The 20,668-nt window shown below is 43.3% G+C and overlaps 1 protein-coding gene across 4 annotated transcripts in view; it reads right to left on the minus strand.

Annotated features, from left to right (window-relative positions):
* EVI5 (ecotropic viral integration site 5) overlaps positions 1 to 20,668 on the minus strand; it is a 307,843-nt gene that overhangs the window by 85,767 nt on the left and 201,408 nt on the right. For all 4 annotated transcript variants that reach the window (XM_038745027.1, XM_038745026.1, XM_038745029.1 and 1 more), the window contains 3 exons: positions 19,156 to 19,296; positions 14,105 to 14,263; positions 3,529 to 3,675 (listed from right to left, as the gene is read on the minus strand). In XM_038745027.1, the coding sequence (XP_038600955.1) occupies positions 3,529 to 3,675; positions 14,105 to 14,263; positions 19,156 to 19,296 (447 nt within the window). The remainder of the gene's footprint in view (positions 1 to 3,528; positions 3,676 to 14,104; positions 14,264 to 19,155; positions 19,297 to 20,668) is intronic.

Raw genomic sequence — 20,668 nt, forward strand, 5'->3', positions numbered from 1 at the left:
GCAATTCGTAGAGTTTGAAAACCAGAGTGGGCTATAACATGGCACAGACATACCAGGTAAAATATTTAAATATTTGATGTTAGAAGAGCTCATTCTTCAATGGGCCTTGAGATAATAGTATTTTTTCATCCTGAGTAAATTAATCCCAGGAAGCTTCAGAACAGTAAACAGAATACAAAGACACAAAGGCAGAAGTTTTCACAAAAGCTTCAAGTAGTGACTATTACAATTTGTTAGATGAAATGTAGATTAAAACCAAAATCTGGAGTGCATTTCGGGGTAGCATTAAGAAGTAAGCACCAAAAATTTAACTCCTTTGTATTACGTAATTTAAAGAAGTCTTTGTAGGTTGCCAGCCAGAGCAGGACTCTTCATCTGGCATTTTCTCTCAATTAGAAAAAATTGAAATTACTTTCATAAAAAGAGAAAAATCTCTCCTTCATTGGGAGTATTTATATTTGATAGATCCTAAGGTCTTTCAGACGCTGTCCAAGCTCAAGCAATCTTGTTTTGGAAATATTTTACACTAAAGCCAAAGAAACCAAAGACAACTAACTCCAACTCTGCTGCGAAACATGAAGCGGCCGGAAACCTAAGCACGATAGGCCACACGAGACCTCAGAATTCCCGAGAATGCCGCTGAAGTCACGTGGCTACAATCCATATAAATCTAGCTTCGGAAATCAAACATTTTGAATTAGATCAGACCTACATTTCCAAAAACATTCCTCTGAGGGACATACAAATGTCAATACTTACAATTTACACCGACAGAAATCTGTGAGAGCAATACATATTAATAAGGATGTAATTTCATCTCTGGATTTCAGTGACACTGATAAACCCCTCCAGCTTCACTCTTGGTTTGTAATGTCACCAGAACCGGATGGAATTACAGCTTTACACGTACCATTCGATGTACCATTGAAAGCCCGTAATTTCTTATTTTCTGAGGTCAACTTGTCCTTCCATCCCCTATCTCTAGGCAGGACTACTTAAGCCAACGGTCGGCTGTCTATCCCATTGTTAAAGCTCTCTAAGGAAGGAGCTTGAGGTGGACATTGCGGGGTGAAGGAGGGAAATTAGAGAGAAATCCGCCGAGAAGCCGCATGGCCTAGTGGCTAGAGCACGGGCCTCAGTCAGAAGGACCTGGGTTCTAATCCCAGCTCCACCACGTCAGCTGTGTGACCTTCTGCCAGTCACTTAACTTCTCTGGGCCTCATTTACCTCATCTGTAAAATGGGGATTAACAGTGTCAACCCCATGTGGGGCAGGGACTGTGTCCAACTTGATTGACTTGTATCTACCCCACTGTTTAGAACGGTGCTTGGCACACAGTAAATGCTTAAGTACCATCATTAGTTTGTAAGCTAGTTGTGAGCAGGGAGCATGACTACCAACTCTGAGTACTGAACTCTCCCAAGCGATTAGGACAGCGCTCTGCATAGTAAGTGCTTAATAAATACCATTAATCAAAGAAGTCCACAGTTCAGCCAATAGCCAATTCCAATTCTTAGTAACAGCAAATAAGAAGCAGTCATGATCCTTGTTATTGTAGGGGGTGGGGAAGGTTAAGAGCACTTAGTACAGTGCTCTGCACAGTAAGTGCTTAATAAATACCATCGATCGAAGGACTACACAGTTCTACCAAGAGCCAATTCCAATTTTTGGTAACAGTAAATTACCGGAGACCTGAAATAAGATGCAGTCATGATCCTTGTTATTGCAGGGGGTGGGAAAGGTTAAAGGAAGGAAGAAGAGGAACAGGAAGGGAACCACCTCAGGGTTTCTTGGGATTGACAGGACATAATGTGGACTTGGTAAGAAAACATCAGTTAATCCTAAGGTTCAAAGTTTTCAAATCATGTTGCAAGTTAATTAATTAATGACGGCATTTATTAAGCGCTTACTATGTGCAAAGCACTATTCTTAGCGCTGGGGAGGTTACAAGGTGATCAGGTTGTCCCACAGGGGGCTCACAGTCTTAATCCCTATTTTACAGATGAGGGAGCTGAGGCCCAGAGAAGCGAAGTGACTTGCCCAAAGTCACACAGCTGACAAGTGGCGGAGCCAGGATTTGAACCCATAACCTCTGACTCCAAAGCCGGGGCTCCTTCCACTGAGCCACTCGCTCATTTCAGATGCTGTGTGATGGGCCTGCTTTTGCACCCTAGAAGAGTGTTTTGGTTTCTCTCCTGGTATGCAATCATTTATCCTATTACTCAAATTTCCACTGGCTTAATTTCGTACTAATTTCGTACTCTATTTTAAAATAGAGAGTGAAATGGAATGTGATACCAGTATGGTGATCATTCAGAGCCATAAATTACAGAAAGTGAACATAAACTGACCAGAGGGTACTCTAGGAGTTTCAAATCCTAAAATGCTAGAAGACCACATATCTAATGTCTTTCCTCCAAATACACCCAGAGTAATTTTCACCTGTTTTACAGCCATGTGGGATAAAAGATGAAAAACAGCCAGGGACTCCTGAATTCTCTGGGGCATAAAGCCATAATAATAATAACTACTATGGTATCTGCTAAGCACTTACTATGGGCTAAGCACTGCTCTGAGCGCTGCACGCTGGCAAAGCCATACAGCAGGTGTCTATCTGTACAATTCATTCATTCATTCATTCAATCGTATTTATTGAGCGCTTACTGTGTGCAGGGCACTGTACTAAGCGCTTGGGAAGTACAAGTTGGCAACATATAGAGATGGTCCCTACCCAACAACGGGCTCACCATCTTCAGAACGCTGGGGGAGGCTGGGGTGATGTGGAATTAAGGATTGGTTGCAAGGGCTGGTGAGGAGTCTGAGGACTTCTCTGTTCCAGAACTGATAATCTGCTTAATTTGGCTTTATCTTGGTTTGCTGACTTGGCTACTGGTCCTTTTTCATAATTCATTGCTAGTGTTTTTCGTCATCATCTACTTTCCCCTTAGACCAGTGCCCTGTGTGAAGCAGAAACCAAAAAGCGGCATGGCCTAGTTGACAGAGAACATGCCTGGGAGTTAGAAGATCTTGGGTTCTAATCCCGGCTCCACCACTCGTCTTCTGTGTGACGTTGGGCAGTCACAATTTCTCTGTGCCTCAGTGACCTCATCTGTAATGGGGATTAAGACTGTGAGCCCCATGTGAGGCATGGACTGTGTGCCACCCGATTACCTTGTATCCACCCCAGCACTTAGTACAGTGCCTAGCAAGCACATAAGTGCTTAAATACCGTAAAAAAGTCTAACCTTATTGTCCTCCAGCTTTCCCAGTACTTAGTTCAGTGCCAGCATATAGTTTAATAATATTTATTTACCGCTTATTACGTGCCAGATACTGTACTAAGCACTGGGGTAGATACTAGTTGGACACAGTCCCTGTCCCGCAAGGGGTTCAGAGTCTATTAACCCACAATAGTTGTGTTTTCAATTCTACAGCCGTTACTTCAAATAACTATGCGATTTCAGAAAACCTGGATGCGTCGATAATGTTCTCAAAATGGAGAAAATATGAACTGCCATTAGAATTTACCTTGCATTCAATCTCTGCTTGTTTGCGCTTTGCTTCACTTAACTGAGTAAGCAATCCTTTGTTCTGAGCAGAAAGATACTGCACTTTCCCCTGTAGATTGTTGACCTCTTGCTCTGCCCTTCGGAGATGGTTACTGTTGATCTGGTTCTAAGAGTTATAAAAATAAGATTAACTCAGAAAGACAAAAAAAGGAGAATTAAAGGGCCAAAACCACGAATTCAGTCTCTGTAGCGCTTTGGTGTGCGTTTTCAAGAGGAATGTGTACCAAACTTTGATCAAAGGGGATGCACATCTATTCATTCATTCAATCATATTTATTGAGCGCTTACTGTGCGCAGAGCACTGTACTAAGCACTCAGGAAGTACAAGTCGGCAACATTTACAGTCCCTACCCAATAATGGGTTTACAGTCTAGAAGGGGAAGACAGCCAACAAAACATGTAGACAGGTGTCAAAACCGTCAGGATAAATAGAATTATAGCTATATGCACATCATTAACAAAATAAATAGAATAGTAAATATGTACAAGTAGAATAAATAGAGTAATAAATCTGTGAAAATATATACAAGTGCTGTGGGGAGGGGAAGGAGGTAGGGTGGGGGGGGAAGATGAGGAGGAGGAGAGGGAAAGGGGGCTCAGTCTGGGAAGGCCTCCTGGAGGAGGTGAGCTCTCAGTAGGGCTTTGAAGGGAGGAAGAGAGCTAGTTTGGCAGATGCGTGGAGGGAGGGAGGGCATTCCAGGCCAGGGGAAGGACGTGGGCCGGGGGTCGACGGCGGGACAGGAGAGAATGAGGCACAGTGAGGAGGTTAGTGGCAGAGGAGCGGAGGGTGCGGGCTGGGCTGGAGAAGGAGCATCTATCTCCTTGTACGCCCTGGCTGGGGGTGACCCCCATTACTAGGGCAGGAATGCGTTATGGATAATGGGTGGCCCTGGAATTTGACAAGGCAGATTACAGAGTGGGAAAAGACATTTCAGATGCCTGAAAAAGAACCACATCCTTATCTTTCCGGCCTAGCTGATCAGTCTCAGAATGCTTACATGGAGAGAAGGCCAAATCTATTTCTGATTAATTCAATAGTCTGGATCTTCTGGAGGGTTTTATAGATTCAGAGAACAGATTATGTCAAAATTTGGGGGCAGTGACAAGACTTGGTAACCACCCGGTTAAGATCAGAGTGACTGTGAGCCCACTGTGGGGTAGGGACTGTCTCTATATGTTGCCAACTTGTACTTCCCAAGTGCTTAGTACAGTGCTCTGCACACAGTAAGCGCTCAATAAATATGACTGACTGATTGACCGATTGATCAGAGCATAGGGTTTATTAAGATCAAGCAGAAAATAAACCACCCAAAAAACTTGTGCAATTGTCCTTTAGAATGTAGGAATCTGAATGTAGACTGTGTGTGTTGGGGTGAATTCAGCAATCTTGCATCATATTTTCAAGACACTCCTTTAAATTCTGTTGTATGGTACTCTCCCAAGAGTGGCGTAGTACAGTGCTCTGCACACAGCACTCAATAAACACAGTGCTCTGCACACAGTAAGCGCTCAATAAATGATCATCATCATCAATCGTATTTATTGAGCGCTTACTGTGTGCAGAGCACTGTACTAAGTGCTTGGGAAGTACAAATTGGCAACATATAGAGACAGTCCCTACCCAACAGTGGGCTCACAGTCTAAAAGGGGGAGACAGAGAACAAAACCAAACATACTAACAAAATAAAATAAATAGAATAGATATGTGCAAGTAAAATAAATAAATAAATAAATAAATAGAGTAATGTTTATATACTCTATTATATATAGTAATAAATGATGGACTGATTGACTAAATACCACTGATTGATTGAAGGCACTCAACCAGCTTTCCCCTTCCTATCTTACCTTGCTCATCACCCGCTTACACTCCATCTGCATACTTAGTTAATAATAATAATAATAATAATAATAATAATAATAATGTTTGTTAAGCACTTACTATGTTCCAGGCACTGTTCTAAGCACTGGGGTAGATACAAAATAATCAGGTTGTCCCCCATGGTGCTCAGTCTTAATCCCCATTTTACAGATAGGTAACTGAGGCAGGGAGAAGTTAAGTGGCTTGCCCAAAATCACACAGCTGATAAGTGGCGGAGCCGGGATTAGAACCCATGACCTCTGACTCCCAAGCCCAGTCTCTTTCCACTGAGCCACGCTGCTTCCTATCTCCCCTCTCTGGCTTGGAACTCCCTCCCCTCCTCATATCCAACAAGTCACTTCTCTCCCTTGCTTCTGTGCTGCGTGAGCACTTGATTAAGCATTTCTTAAGCATTTGATAGTCAACGGCCCTCAGTCCCACAGCACTTATGCATAAATTTCCTATCGCTCATTTATTTTAAAGTCCATCTCCCCCTCTAGATTGGGAACTCTCTGTGGACAGGGAACGTGTCCATCAACTCTACTGTACTGTTCATTCATTCATTCAATCAGTTGTATTTATTGAGCGCTTACTGTGTGCAGAGCACTGTGCTAAACGTTTGGAAAGTACAACTGTTCTCTCCCAGGCACCTGCTACAGTGTTCAGCACACAGTACGTGCTCAATAAATCCCACTGATTGATTTAATACTTCCACAGTTGCATACTCGTTATCAAAGTGAACCTGTGTTACGGAACCTTAACGTGAGACTTTGAAAGGCACAAAACCAATTACGAGTCATATCGCCACGCAGACACCCATTTTAGTAGCTATATATATATATCAATCAATCAATCAATTGTATTTATTGAACGCTTACTGTGTGCAGAGCACTGTACTAAGCGCTTGGGAAGTACAAGTTGGCAACATACAGAGACAGTCCCTACCCAACAGTGGGCTCACAGTCTAAAACGGGGGGACAGAGAACAAAACCAAACATACTAACAAAATAAAATAAATAGAATAGATATGTACAAGTAAAATAAATAAATAAATAAATTATATATATATATATAGTCCTATTTTACACTATACATAGCTTAACATTTAACTGGAACATTCATTCACTCATTCAATCATATTTATTGAGCGCTTACTGTGTGCAGAGCACTGTACTAAGCACTTGGGAAGTACAAGTTGGCAACATATAGAGACGGTCCCTACCCACAAATGATTACCATCGAGATAGCAAAAAAGGCAAAATTTTGAAATCCTAGTATTTGAATATGATGAAATAGAAAAGGTGACTACAAACATCAAAACCTTTGGGTTCAGTTTATATAGCTGAGGTGTACTTATTGTGGTAGGAAAGAAATCAAACCACACCATCTAGCAGAATATAGAGCACGTTTCAGGTCTCTTCCCGCCAGTAGGAACTAAGCATGTGGCAAAATCTACAAAAACATGTTGGGTTCTAATCCCAGCTCTATCGCTTATCTGCTGTGTGACCTTGGGCAGGTCACTTAACTTCTCCGTGCCTCAGTCACCTCATCTGTAAAAAGGGGATTAAGATCGTGAGCCCCAAGTGGGATCTGGACTATGTTCAACACTGTATCTAACCCAGTGCTTAGTACAGTGCTTGGCACATAGTAAGCACTTAAATACCATATATATATATATGTATATATATATATGTGTGTGTGTGTATATATACATATATATGCATATATATACATATATATGTACATATACATATATATATAACAAGTACCATATATCATCATCATCATCATCAATCTTACTTACTATGTGCAGAGCACTGTACTAAGCTCTTGGGAAGTACAAATTGGCAACATATAGAGACAGTCCCTACCCAACAGTGGGCTCACAGTCTAAAAGGGGAAGACAGAGAACAAAACCAAACATACTAACAAAATAAAATAAATAGAATAGATATGTACAAGTAAAATATATATATGTGCATATAAAATATATATGCATATATGTACACACACACTTATGAATATATATATATATATTCTCTCTACATAGAGAGAATACATATTCTACATATACATATTCTACATATATATTCTACATATTATATATATATAATATTCTACATATTCTCTCTACATAGAGAATCTACACATATACACACATGCACACATAAATAAAAATAAATATGAATCTCACAAACGCACATGAAAAGCTAATCTAACATTGTAGCTCACATTATGCAATTATCCTTTATGCTTGAAAGAGGTCACTGAGGGAGAAAGTGCATGTGTGAATGAAAAGACCAATGTGGGACCCATAGCTGTAACTGCGCTGTTCACAAAAAAATGCCTCTTGTGCCGTCTCTTCTGCAGTGCTTAGTACAATGCATGGCACCCGATGGGTACGCAGTAAATACCAGTCCTGCTATGAGCTTGTTTGCTCCCTGAAGCACACCTGGTTGCTGTTTTGGCCTCCTTGGCTCTCCAGCCTTACAAAGCTGCTCCTTTGTGGACTGCCATACCCTAGGAATACGTCTACGTGGTTGATAGTCAACATACTCCCAGTTGCTCATCCTAAGGAACTGTCCATGTAATCAGGGACAAATTCTAAAAGTTGAAAGGCAGCGCTAAAAGGAAAGAAAAACCTCCTTGGCATCCCTTCTCCCAGCCCTCAAAAACCTCAGCAGGGCAAAGTAGGAGGGGAAGAAGAAGAGAATATTCTTGGTTTCACTATGCTCTCGTTCATTTTCCTCCTCACGCTCATGGAAACCCTTCGCCAGGACCATCTTTGCACCACCTTCAGCTAGTCCTGTCTTATGCTGTCGAGTCGCTTCCGACCAAAAGCGGGGCCATGGACGCAGCTCTCCCAGAAAGCCCCACTTCCATCTGCAATTGTTCTGGTACATGCTTTGTTTTCATTCATTCATTCATTCAATTGTATTTATTGAGCGCTGTGTGCAGAGCACTGTACTAAGCGCTTGGTAAGTACAAGTTGGCAACATATAGGGATGGTTCCTACCCAACAATGGGCTCAGTGTCTAGAAGGGGGAGACAGACAACAAAGCAAAACACGTGGACAGGTGTCAAGTCATCAGAATAAATAGAAGTAAAGCTAGATGCACATCATTAACAAAATAAATAGAATAGTAAGTATGTACAAGTAAAATAGAGTAATAAATCTGTATAAACATACATAGAGGTGCTGGGAGGGGAAGGAGGTAGGGTGGGGGGGATGAGGAGGGGGAGAGGAAAGAGGGGGCTCAGTGTGGGAAGGCCTCCTGGAGGAGGTGAGCTCTCAGGAGGGCTTTGAAGGGAGGAAGAGAGCTAGCTTGGTGGATGTGGGGAGGGAGGGCATTCCAGGCCAGGGGTAGGATGTGGGCCGGGGGTCGACGGCGGGACAGGTGAGAACGAGGCCCAGTGAGGAGGTGAACGGCGGCAGAGGAGCGGAGGGTGCGGGCTGGGATGGAGAAGGAAAGAAGGGAGGTGAGGTAGGAGGGGGCGAGGGGATGGACAGCCTTGAAGCCGAGAGTGAGGAGTTTTTGCCTGATGTGTAGGTTACTGGTAGCCTGTCTCCCCCTTCTAGACTGTGAGCCTGTTGTTGGGTAGGGACCGTCTCTATATGTTGCCGACTTGTACTTCCCAAGCGCTGAGTACAGTGCTCTGCACACAGTAAGCGCTCAATGAATACAATTGAATGAATGAATGAATGGTTCCCCATCTAATAGAACAGCTTCACCACCGGAATTCCCAAGCCCAAGCAAACTCCCCCAAGCAGGATGCTGCCCAAGAAGCAGTGTGGGCTAGTGGAAAGAGCAAGGGTGTGAGAGTCACAAACACCTGGGGTCTAGTTCCAACTCTGCCACTTTTCTGCTGTGTGACCTTTTCTCTTTGCCTCAGTTCCCTTATCTGTAAAATGGGGATTAAGACTGAGTCCCATGAGGCTTATGGACTGTGTACAACCTGATTACCTTGCATCTACCCCAGCACTTAGGACAGTGCCTGGTATATAGTCAGCCCTTAACAAATACCATTAAAACACAAAAACAAAAATACACCCCCCCCCCAAAAAAAAATCCTATTTGTTAAATTTCCCTGATTCACTTTTCTGTCCCACCAACTGAATTGATAACATATGCCAAAAAAAATAACTGAAGGCAAAAAAATGTAACTGTAAATTATAAGGTAACTAAAAATATATTTAATCTACCTGCCATTGCACGTGGTACATAAAACTAAGTCAAGAGCGCCCCCTGTTGACAAAATTCCCGCTCATTACAAGGAAATTGAAATTTTTAGTCCATCAATCAATCAAATCGTATTTATTGAGCACTTACTGTGTGCAGAGCACTGTACTAAGCGCTTGGGAAGTACAAGTTGGCAACACACAGAGACAGTCCCTACCCAACAGCGGGTTCACATCCACAAATGTGAGCATTTCAATCTAGATAATCTGAGATCTCTCTGTAATACTTAGGTCAACCAAGTGAGAAAAAGAAAAAGCAAAATCCCAGGTTTCATTTGAAATATGTATATTTTTTTGGGTGCGGGGGGATTATGGAAAAAGGAGGGGAAAACCCTGAGTATAGATCCCATAATTCTACGTGGGAGAAAAGAGTTTGCTGACTTCAGTTCTTGTTTGCTGAGCCCAGGAGAGTCTAGAAAAATGGAAAGCATTCATTCAATCATATTTATTGAGCGCTTACTGTGTGCAGAGCACTGTACTAAGCGCTTGGGAAGTACAAGTTGGCAACACATAGAGACAGTTCCTACCCAACAGCGGGCTCATATCCACAAATGTGAGCATTTCAATCTAGATAATTTGAGATCTTTCTGTAATACTTAGGTCAACCAAGTGTGAAAAAGAAAAAGCAAAATCTCAGGTTTCATTTGAAATATGTATATTTTTTTGGGGGGGTGCAGGGGGATTATGGAAAAAGGAGGGGAAAACCCTGAGTATAGATCCCATAATTCTATGTGGGAGAAAAGAGTTTGCTGACTTGTTCTTGTTCTTGTTTGCTGAGCCCAGGAGAGTCTAGAAAAATGGAAAGCATTCATTCATTCAATCGTATTTATCAAGCTCTTACTGTGTGCAGAGCACTGTACTGAGCACTTGGGAAGGGCAAGTTGGCAACATATAGAGACGGTCCCTACCCAACAGCGGGCTCACAGTCTAGAAGCAGTATTTTAAGCTTTGCTCTTTTTTTTTGTTTAATTGGAAGGAGGATGTGTGGGCCAGGAACGCGTTCCACGCAAACAGAAGAAACCAGCGCATTATGAGAGAAGTGAAAAACCACTGCAGAAGATTGCCAATTAAGAGCTATCAATCAATTAATAGTATTTTTTGAACATCTGGTTTATGTACAGTCCTCTACTAGCATTTGAGAGGCAGTGTGGCCTCGTGGAAAAATCACAGGCCTGGGGTTCTATCTAATTCCAGCTCCACCATTTGTCTGTTGCGTGACCTTGGGCAAGGCACTTAACTTCTATGTACCTTGATGATCTCATCTGTAAAATGGGGGTTAAGACTTGAGTCCCTTGTGGGACATTGCTGTTAACTTGTTTTGATATCTGTCTTCCCAGTTCTAGACTGTGAGCCTGCTGTGGGCAGGGATTGTCTCTATTCGTTGCTGAATTGTGCTTTCCAAGCTGTTAGTAATAATAATAATAATAATAATGGCATTTATTAAGCGCTTACTATGTGCAAAGCACTGTTCTAAGCACTGGGGGGATACAAGGTGATGAGGTTGTCCCACGTGGGGCTCACAATCTTCATCCCCATTTTACAGATGAGGGAACTGAGGCACAGAGAAGTTAAGTGACTTGCCCAAAGTCACACAGCTGACAAGTGGCAGAGCTGGGATTTGAACCCATGACCTCTGACTCCAAAGCCCATGCTCTTTCCCACTGAGCCACGCTGCTTCTCTAATAATAAATAATAATAAATTCATTCATTCAATCATATTTGCTGAGCGCTTACTGTGTGCAGAGCACTGTATTAAGCGCTTGTACTAAGACCAGTCACTCATTCAAACATTGCTATTTGTTATACTAATACACAGAATAAGTGATACCTGCAACCAAGCATGATATAATTCAATCACCCACTAAAATAATTACGATTGAATGAATGAATGAACATTGTCTGTGTTCAACCCAGTTACCTTATATCATCATCAATCGTATTTATTGAACGCTTACTGTGTGCAGAGCACTGTACTAAGTGCTTGGGAAGTACAAGTTGTCACCTACCCTAGCATTTATAGTGCCTGACACACAGTAAGCACTTAAATGCCATAAAGATATAAAAAAATAAGAAAAACTGGGAAACTACAATAGACTTATAAACATCATTACAAACAGGAGTTAACGGATTTTACATAAATAGATTTTGTAAATCGACAATTTTTCTCTTTGAAAAATGCCTCCCTTTAATCCACAAATGTATTAATGTTTTTTGGGGGGGAAAGGAAGAATATCAGAAAACACAACGCATTAGATAACAGAATTCACAAAAAGGAAGAAAACCGAAATTTGAGTTGGGAAATAACGTTCGGTGAGAAAGTTCGAGACACTCAAGGGTTCTCGGCAGTCAGGGAAGCTAACGTCTCCGTACTACCCCGACCTCTCAGGCTTTCCCACATTCATTCAGTCGTATTTATTGCGCGCTTACTGTGTGCAGAGCACTGTACTAAGCGCTTGGGAAGTACAAATTGGCAACATTTGTCCCTGTCCCTCCCCCAAAACACAAACACACAGACACACACACACACGCTTTTCTGGCTGGTAACCCACCTGGGTGAGGGTGGTACTGAGGGCAGGCTACCTCCCATTCTCCTAACTTAAAATGGACATTGCCTCCTTGCAAACCTCTGGACTGTAAACTCGATGAGGGCAGGGAAACTATCTCCCAACTCTGTTATACCATACCCTCCCAAGCACTTAGTACGGCGCTCAGCTCACAGTGAGCGCTCAAAAAAGACGACTGATTGAAACCCCACGTTACATGAAAGTTTGCCTAGATGCCACTTATCTACTACTGTGTGACTTTGGGCAAGGCATTTCACTTCTCTATGCCTCAGTTACCTCATCTGTAAAATGGGGATTGAGACTGTGAGCCCCATCTGGGACAGGGACTGTGTCCAAACCGATTTGCTTGTATTCACCCCAGCGCTTAGTACGATGCTTTGCATGTAGTAAGCGCTTAACAGACACCATAATTATAATTATTATTATCTGTCCCAGAGCGTTAGAACAGAACTTGGCACATAGTAAGAACTTCACAAGTGCCACAATTATTATCATTAAGCTGCTGGAGGAACATCAGCGCTTAGGACAGTGCTTTGCACATCGTAAGCGCTTAATAAATGCCATTCCCTGATTTTTGCCATTGCATTCACCCCAAAATAAGCTTGCATGCTGAAGTGGTGGATGGCCTGAGTGAACGGAGTCCTGAGTCAGAAAGCTTCTAAAGGGTGGACTTGTACTTCCCAAGTGCTTAGTACAGTGCTCTGCACACAGTAAGCGTTCAATAAATACGATTGATGATGATGATGATGACTCACATTAGACCAGTGCAATTAAAACCAGAGTTTTAGGATTTAGTGCTAACTTCAAGGTTGCAGGCTGGGTGGAAATCTTTCTCTACCTTCCACAATGATAACGGCAACTGAAGGCAGTCTACAGTCACCATCACCAATGGCATTTATTGAGCACTTACTGTTCATTCATTCAGTCGTATTTATTGAGCGCTTACTGTGTGCAACTATACTTAGCACGTGGGAGAGTACAATAGAATAAACAGACACATTCCCCGCCCACAACGAGCTTACAGCCTGTGCAGAGAGCACTGTGCTAAGCACTTCGGAGAGCACACAAGAGCTGGTAGAGCCCTGCCCACAGTGAGCTCTCAGTCTAGAAGAGAGAGACCAACATTCACATAAATCATTTATAATATATAATTTAAAGATGTATACAAGCTGTGTGACCTTGGGCAAGTCACTTCTCTTCTCTGGGCCTCAGTTCCCTCATCCGGAAAATAATGATAATGGCATTTATTAAGCGCTTACTATGTGCAAAGCACTGTTCTAAGCGCTGGGGGGGGATACAAGGTGATCAGGTTGTCCCACTTGGGGCTCACAGTCTTAATCCCCATTTTACAGATGAGGTAACTGAGGCCCAAAGAAGTTAAGTGGCTTGCCCAAGGTCACACAGCTGCCAAGTGGCGGAGCCGGGATTCAAACCCATGACCTCTGGCTCCCAAGCCCGGGCTCTTTCCACTGAGCCACGCTGCTCAATGGCGATTGAGACTGTGAGCCCCATGTGAGACAGGGACTGTGTCCAACCCGATTTGCTTGGATCCACCCCAGCGCTTAGTACAGTGTCTGGCACACAGTAAGTGCTTAAAAAATATCATCATCATTATTATTATAAGTGCTGTGGGAGGGTGGGCTGATTATCAAATGCCCAAAGGTCTCAGATCCAAGGGCACAGATGATAACAATAATAATAATAATGATGGCATTTGTTAAGCGCTTACTATGTGCCGAGCATTGTTCTAAGCACTGGGGGAGATACAAGGTATGATGCAGAATGAAGAAGGAGCCAAGGAAAAGCAAATCCGGGAAGGCCTATAATCATTTATCAGGAATTCCCCGATACCTCAACCTCTGAATCCTACCTGGGTTTCCATCTCCATCAGTCTTTGTTTCACTTCCCTTATGTCTGCTTGGGTTTCGGCTTCTTTAAGTCGTATGGTCATCAACTCATCTTGCAACTCGTTCACGGCGTTCTTCTTGGGTGTTTCTTTCCACCGCCCGGTAGTTCGAGACAAGTGGCGCTAGAAAATCAAAAGTTCATTCCTCAATTGTATTTACTGAGCGCTTACTGTGTGCAGAGCACTGTACTAAGCACTTAGAAAAGTACAATTCGGCAACAGATAAAGACAATACCTACTCAACAACGGGCTCACAGTCTGGGGGGGGAAACAGACAACAAGACAAAACAAGTAGACAGGCAGTCACTCTCACAAAAGCAAAATTTATACCCCCCACTCAAGTCCTTCTTGAGAATCAGTGGTATGTATTGAGCATTTACTAGGTGCAGAGCACTGTACTAAACGTGTTGGAGTGTAAGCTCGTTGTAGGCAGGGGCTGTGTCTAGTTATTGTTATAGTGTACTTGCATAAGCAGCAGAGCACCGTATTGATTCATTCAATCGTATTTATTGAGCACTTACTGTGTGCAGAGCACTGTACTAAGTGCCTGGGAAGTACAAGTTGGCAACATAAGAGACGGTCCCTACCCAACAGTGGGCTCACAGTCTAGAAATAATAATAATGGTGGTATTTGTTCATTCATTCATTCAATTGTATTTATTGAGTGCTTATTGTGTGCAGAGCACTGTACTAAGTGCTTGGGAAATACAAGCTGGCAACATATAGAGACGGTCCCTACCCAACAACGGGCTCACAGTCTAGAAGAGGGAGACAGACAACAAAACAAAACATGTGGACAGGTGTCAAGTCATCACAATACATAGAGATAAAGCTGTGAGCCCACTGTTGGGTAGGGAATCTCTCTATATGTTGCCAACTTGTACTTCCCAAGCGCTTAGTACAGTGCTCTGCACACAGTAAGCGCTCAATAAATACGATTGATGATGATCACTCACTATGTGCCAAGCACTGTTCTAAGCACTAGGGGAGGTACAAGGTTATCAGGTTGTCCGAGGTGGGTCTCACAGTCTTAATCCCCATTTTATAGAAGAGGTAACTGAGGCCCAGAGAAGTTAAGTGACTTGCCCAAAGTCACACAGCTGACAAGTGGTACAGCCAGGATTAGAACCCACAACAACTCCCAATCCTGTGCTCTTTCCACCTAAGCCACGCTGCTTCCCTGCACTAAGTATGCTGGAGTGTAAGCTCCTTGTGGGCAGGGGCTGTGTCTGCTTATTGTTACAGTATACTCACACAAGCAACAGAGCACTGTACTAAGTGTGTTGGAGTATAGGCTCATGGCGGGCAGGGATTGTGTCTGCTTATTCATTCATTCAATCATATGTATTGAGCACTTACTGTGTGCAGAGCACTGTACTAAGTGCTTGGGAAGTACAAGGTGGCAACATATAGAGACGCTCCCTACCCGACAGTGGGCTCACAGTCTAGAAGGGGGAGACAGACAACAAAACAAAACATATTAACAAAATAAAATACATAGAATAGCAAATATGCACAAGTAAAATAGAATAATAAATCTGTACAAACATATATACAGGTGCTGTGGGGAGGGGAAGGAGGTAGGCGGGGGGGTGGGGCTGGGGAGAGGAAAGAGGGGACTCAGTCTGGGAAGGCCTCCTGGAGGAGGTGAGCTCTCAGTAGGGATTTGAATAATAATAACTGTGGATTATAACAGTCTACTCTCCCAAACCCTTTGTACAGAGCTCTGCACAAAGTAAGCACTCAATAAATACGACTGAATGAATCAACAGAAGTATTAAGTTCTTATACTCTCCTGCTTTCACAAACTTACCTTTTAAGTAATTACTAATTTTTGCACGGTGGGACCAAATGCAAACTTACAAGCTAAAGCATTATCGAACATATTTGTTTGAGGGCTTACTGTGTGCAGACACTGCACTAAGCGCTTGGGAGAGTACAACACTACAATACAGCTAGAACCAGCACTAGAATGGTATGACACCTCGGGCAGCATGATCGTGTAAGTTCATGGTGGGCAGGGAACGTATCTACCAACTCTTGTTATGCTGAACTCTCCCAAATGCTTAGTAGAGTGCTCTGCACAGAGTAAGCACTCAATAAATACCACTGATTGATCACGGCATCTTGTAAATATCTGAATGCTTGTCTTTCCCATTTACAAGAAAGTTCTCTGTGCTCAGGGAGTCCAGAAAGCAGTGATAAGTTTGGGTCAGTTGGAGAAGGCCCAGGGTATGATGATAACAGAGACTGAAAGCCCGGTGTGGGCAGGGATTGTCTCTCTCTATCACTGAATTGTACTTTCCAAGCACTTAGAACAGTGCTCCACATACAGAAAGTGCTCAACTGAATGAATGAATGAATTGAGGCCGGGAGGGGTAAGGACAGAATTTGGGGGACTGGGACAGAAGAAGAAAAAATAGGACTTTCTCCAATCTTTCAAAAATCACTGACCTAACATGTTAATTTTACAGAGCACATCATGCCATCTGTGAGAATCACACACCTTATGGTGCCTTACTAAAAAGAACACAAAATGATGATTAATAATAATTTTGGTATTTGTTAAGTGCTTATTATGTGTCAAGCACTATTCTAAGCCCTGGCGTAGATACAGGCTAATTAGGCTGGGGCTTACAGTCTAAATAGGAGAACAGGAACAGGTATTTAATCCCCATATTACAGTTGAGGAAACTGAGGCCCAGAGAAGTGACGTGACTTGCCCACGGTCACACAGCAAGTAATCGGCAGGGCCAGGATTAGAACCTAGGTCCTCTGGACTCTAAGGTCTGTGATCTTTCCACTAGGCCAAGTTGCTTCCCATTTGCAGTTCAGACGAGGGGGTCAGGGCTCAAGTAGTCGATTTCAGTCATCCAAATCTGTGCGGTGAGAGTTGAAGCACATGAGTTGCCCGAGGGAGTAGATGTAAAGGAATAAGAGAACCTAGGACAGAGGCTTAAGGGAATTCATTCATTCAGTCGTATTTATTGAGCTCTTAATATGCGCAAAGTATAGTACTAAGCGCTTGGGGATGAAAGGATGAGAGACACAGTAAGAACCAGAAAAAACAAACTTAGCAAGAGCAGTCAGGGTGGTTGGAGGAGAACCAGGATAGTAGTTGTATAACCAAAACTGAGGTCTGACTAGTGTTTTTGAGGAGGAAGGAGTGGTCTATGATGTCAATGGAAGTGAAAAGATTGAGGATGATCAGTACAGAGTGTAGTCCTATGGCCTTGGCTCTGAGGAAGTCACTGGTGACCTTGAAGACAGCAGTCTTGGTAGGGTGAAAGGGTGATGAGACAGAGTGCAGAAGTTCAAGAAGAGTTGGTGGAGAGGAAGTTTAGGTAGCAGGTGCATACCAATTCGTTCATTCATTCAATCGTATTTATTGAGCACTTACTGTGTGCAGAGCACTGTACTAAGCGCTTGGGAAGTACAAGTTGGCAACATATAGAGACGGTCCCTACCCAACAGCGGGCTCACAGTCTAGAAAGCACAGTCTAGAATACCAGTCTAGAATACCAATGATATTTATTGAGCATAAAGCACTGTATTATAAGCTTGGGAGAGTGTGTTTGGTTCAGAAATGGGGAAAGGGACATAGGGCAATCGCAGCAGGGGACCATGGGATAGAGAAGCTTTTGAAAAAATGGGCAAGACTGTCACACGTTTAAAGGCCGAAGGGAAGGAAGCAATGATGAGTGAGAGGTTGAAGATGGCAGTGAGAGAGGGGAAGAAAACGGGAGCGAGTGATTTTAGCAGGTGAGTGGGGAGAGGTTCAGAGGGGGTGGGTAGAGGGGACGGATTTAAGGAGCAAGGGGGAGTGGGAGGCGGGAGGAAGATGAGGAAGCAGGAGTCGAGCGTTGAAGAGGTAATGGGAAGATGTGGGGAAGTTCATGCCTGAATGGTCCCGCAATAGAAGAACAGATATGATTAGAAAGAAATCCCCTGCTAAACTCTGCAGTGGTCAGACTTTTTGAAGGGTACAGAGTCCATTCTAGGTCACCACTTGTTGATGCAGTGGATGTTGTGAAACCTCTATTCCCGAATAACTTTGAGAGGAAAATAGATATCCAGGCGTCTCAGAGTTTCTTCACTTGTCTAGCAACTGAGGGCTAGGCTGATCCAAGGACCCCTCCAGTTACCATGGTCTATAGGAAGCAGCATGGCCTTGGGGTAATGAGATTGGTCTGGGAGTGAGGTGATCTGACCTCTAGTCCCAGCTTGGCCACTGGCCTGGCTGGGTGACCTTGGGCAAGTCACCTAACCTCTGTGCCACCACCTATAGAATGGGGGTAAGTTAACTACTCTCCCCTCCCTTCTTAGACTGTAGGCCCCAAGTGGGACAGAGACCATCCAGGCTGATTATCTTGTATCTTCTCTAGCACGTAGTATATTTAATAAATGCTGCAGTTATCAACTGCTGCTATGGAGGGATTTTTGGACACACAAGATGAAATAATAATAATTGTGACATTTGTTAAGCACTTATTTTGTGCTGCTTAAGTGCTGGGGTGGATCCAAATCGGGTTGGACACAGTCCCTGCCCCACGTGGAGCTCACAGTCTCAGTCCCCATTTTACGGATGAGGGAACTGAGGCCCAGAGAAGTGAAGGGAATTGTCGAGGTCACGCAGCAGACAAGTGGCGGGGCCAGGACTAGAACCCATGACCTTTTGGCTTCCAGGCCTGGGCTCTATCCACTAAGCCATGCTGCTAGCCCTCAGAATAATGACACCTTTCCTAAGATTTTAAGGCACTGGCAGAAACCCGTGCACATCAAAGGTGACTATGATGAAAAACAACAAGTTGCATAAGTGGGAAATGTTGCCATATGTTGACAACTTGTACTTCCCAAGCGCTTAGTACAGTGCTCTGTACACAGTAAGCGCTCAATAAATATGATTGATTGATTGATTGGGAAAGGAATCCAGAGGATAGTTAAGGATTTTCAAGTAACCCTCGCACTTAGATGTGACTTCTTAAGCACAAATATTAAGCAAGTTGGGTGCACACCTGCCAGTGTTCCTCCAGATCTTTGACTTGCTGCTTAAGTTCCTTCAGACCCATCAAAGCTTCTGCTTCTCTCAGTTTCACCGCGATTAGTTCCTCCTGAAGCCGTGCAATATTGTTTTCATCAGGCAAAGAATTGTTCCTCTGAAATAAAAGAAGATAGTTTCTTTGGGTTTGACTGTTGCTAAACATTTACAGACAATTCCTTCTGCAGAAAAGAATACAAAGAGCTGCATCTAATTTCACAATCCCCTTAAGAAAGGTGATTCTCTGCTTTGACTTGCTATTTCTTTGACAAAAAGAGCAAAAATGGAACTTGGGAGTTGCCTTAGTCCACAAGGGAGCTTGAGGACTCACATTTTCAAAACCCATTCTTTTATTCATGTTAATATCTTTCTCCTCTATATTGTAAGATCACTATGGGCAGGGAACATGTCAGCTAATTCTGCTGTGTTGTACTCTCCCAAGTGCTTCGTACAATGCTCTGCATATAGTTAAGTGCTCAATAAATACCACGGATTGATTTTACATGTCCTTACAAGTCTTGACTTGTTGATTCTGATGCTTGTTAGAGATGCAATCCATCACTAATTCTGTTGCATTGTACTCTCCCAAGTGCTTAGTACAGTGCTCTCCTCATACTAAGTGCTCAATTATCATTTGATTTTACTTGTCCTGACACTGTCTTGACTTGTTGATTCTGATGTTTGTCAGGGATGCCTTCCACTGCTAATTCTGTTGCATTGTGCTCTCCCAAGCACTTAATACAGTGCTCTGTCTCCCCCTTTTAGACTGTGAGCCCGCTGTTGGGTAGGGACCGTCTCTATATGTTGCCGACTTGTACTTCCCAACAGCTCTGCACACTGTAAGAGCTCAAAAAATACAATTGAATGAATGAATGAATAACTATAACTGATTGCTTGATTGCTACTACTATATTTTTCAGTTTACTCAGGATTAGATGGTTAGTCCCATTGGGTGCAGGGACTATGACCGATTTTTGCGATACATCACAGTATCTGACACCTAGTAAATGCTCAATAAAACACCATAACCAAGACAACTCCCCCAAACAAGAGTTTTAGATTCCCTGCCTGAGGGATCAGCTTCCAAGGTCTGAGATCCAATCTGCTTGCATTCTGCAAAACTGTGGCTTCCTTCAGGCCGGGCACAGATCCACCCCCTCGGTAGGGCTCTGAAGGCGGGGAGACTGTGGTCAGTCATATTTGAAGAGTAAGAGAGTCAGAGGCTGGAGAGAGGGTGTGAGCCAAAGGTCAGTGGTGGGAGAGACAAGAATTAAATAGTTGGTAGGTAGTTTGAGAGGAATGAAGCATTTGAACTGGGGCTGGAGGGAGGAGGGTAGTGGGAGAAAACTAGGGATGGGGAGGAGGGAGAAAACTGATTGAGTGCCTTTAATAAGAACTGTAAGCTCTTTGGGGGCAGGGAATGTGTCTGTTTCTTATTGAACTGTACTCTCCCGAGTTTAGTACAGTGCTCTGCACACAGTAAGTGCTCA

This window comes from Tachyglossus aculeatus, chromosome 4, assembly GCF_015852505.1.
Source record: "Tachyglossus aculeatus isolate mTacAcu1 chromosome 4, mTacAcu1.pri, whole genome shotgun sequence".
In the NCBI taxonomy this organism is placed as follows: Eukaryota; Metazoa; Chordata; class Mammalia; order Monotremata; family Tachyglossidae; genus Tachyglossus; species Tachyglossus aculeatus.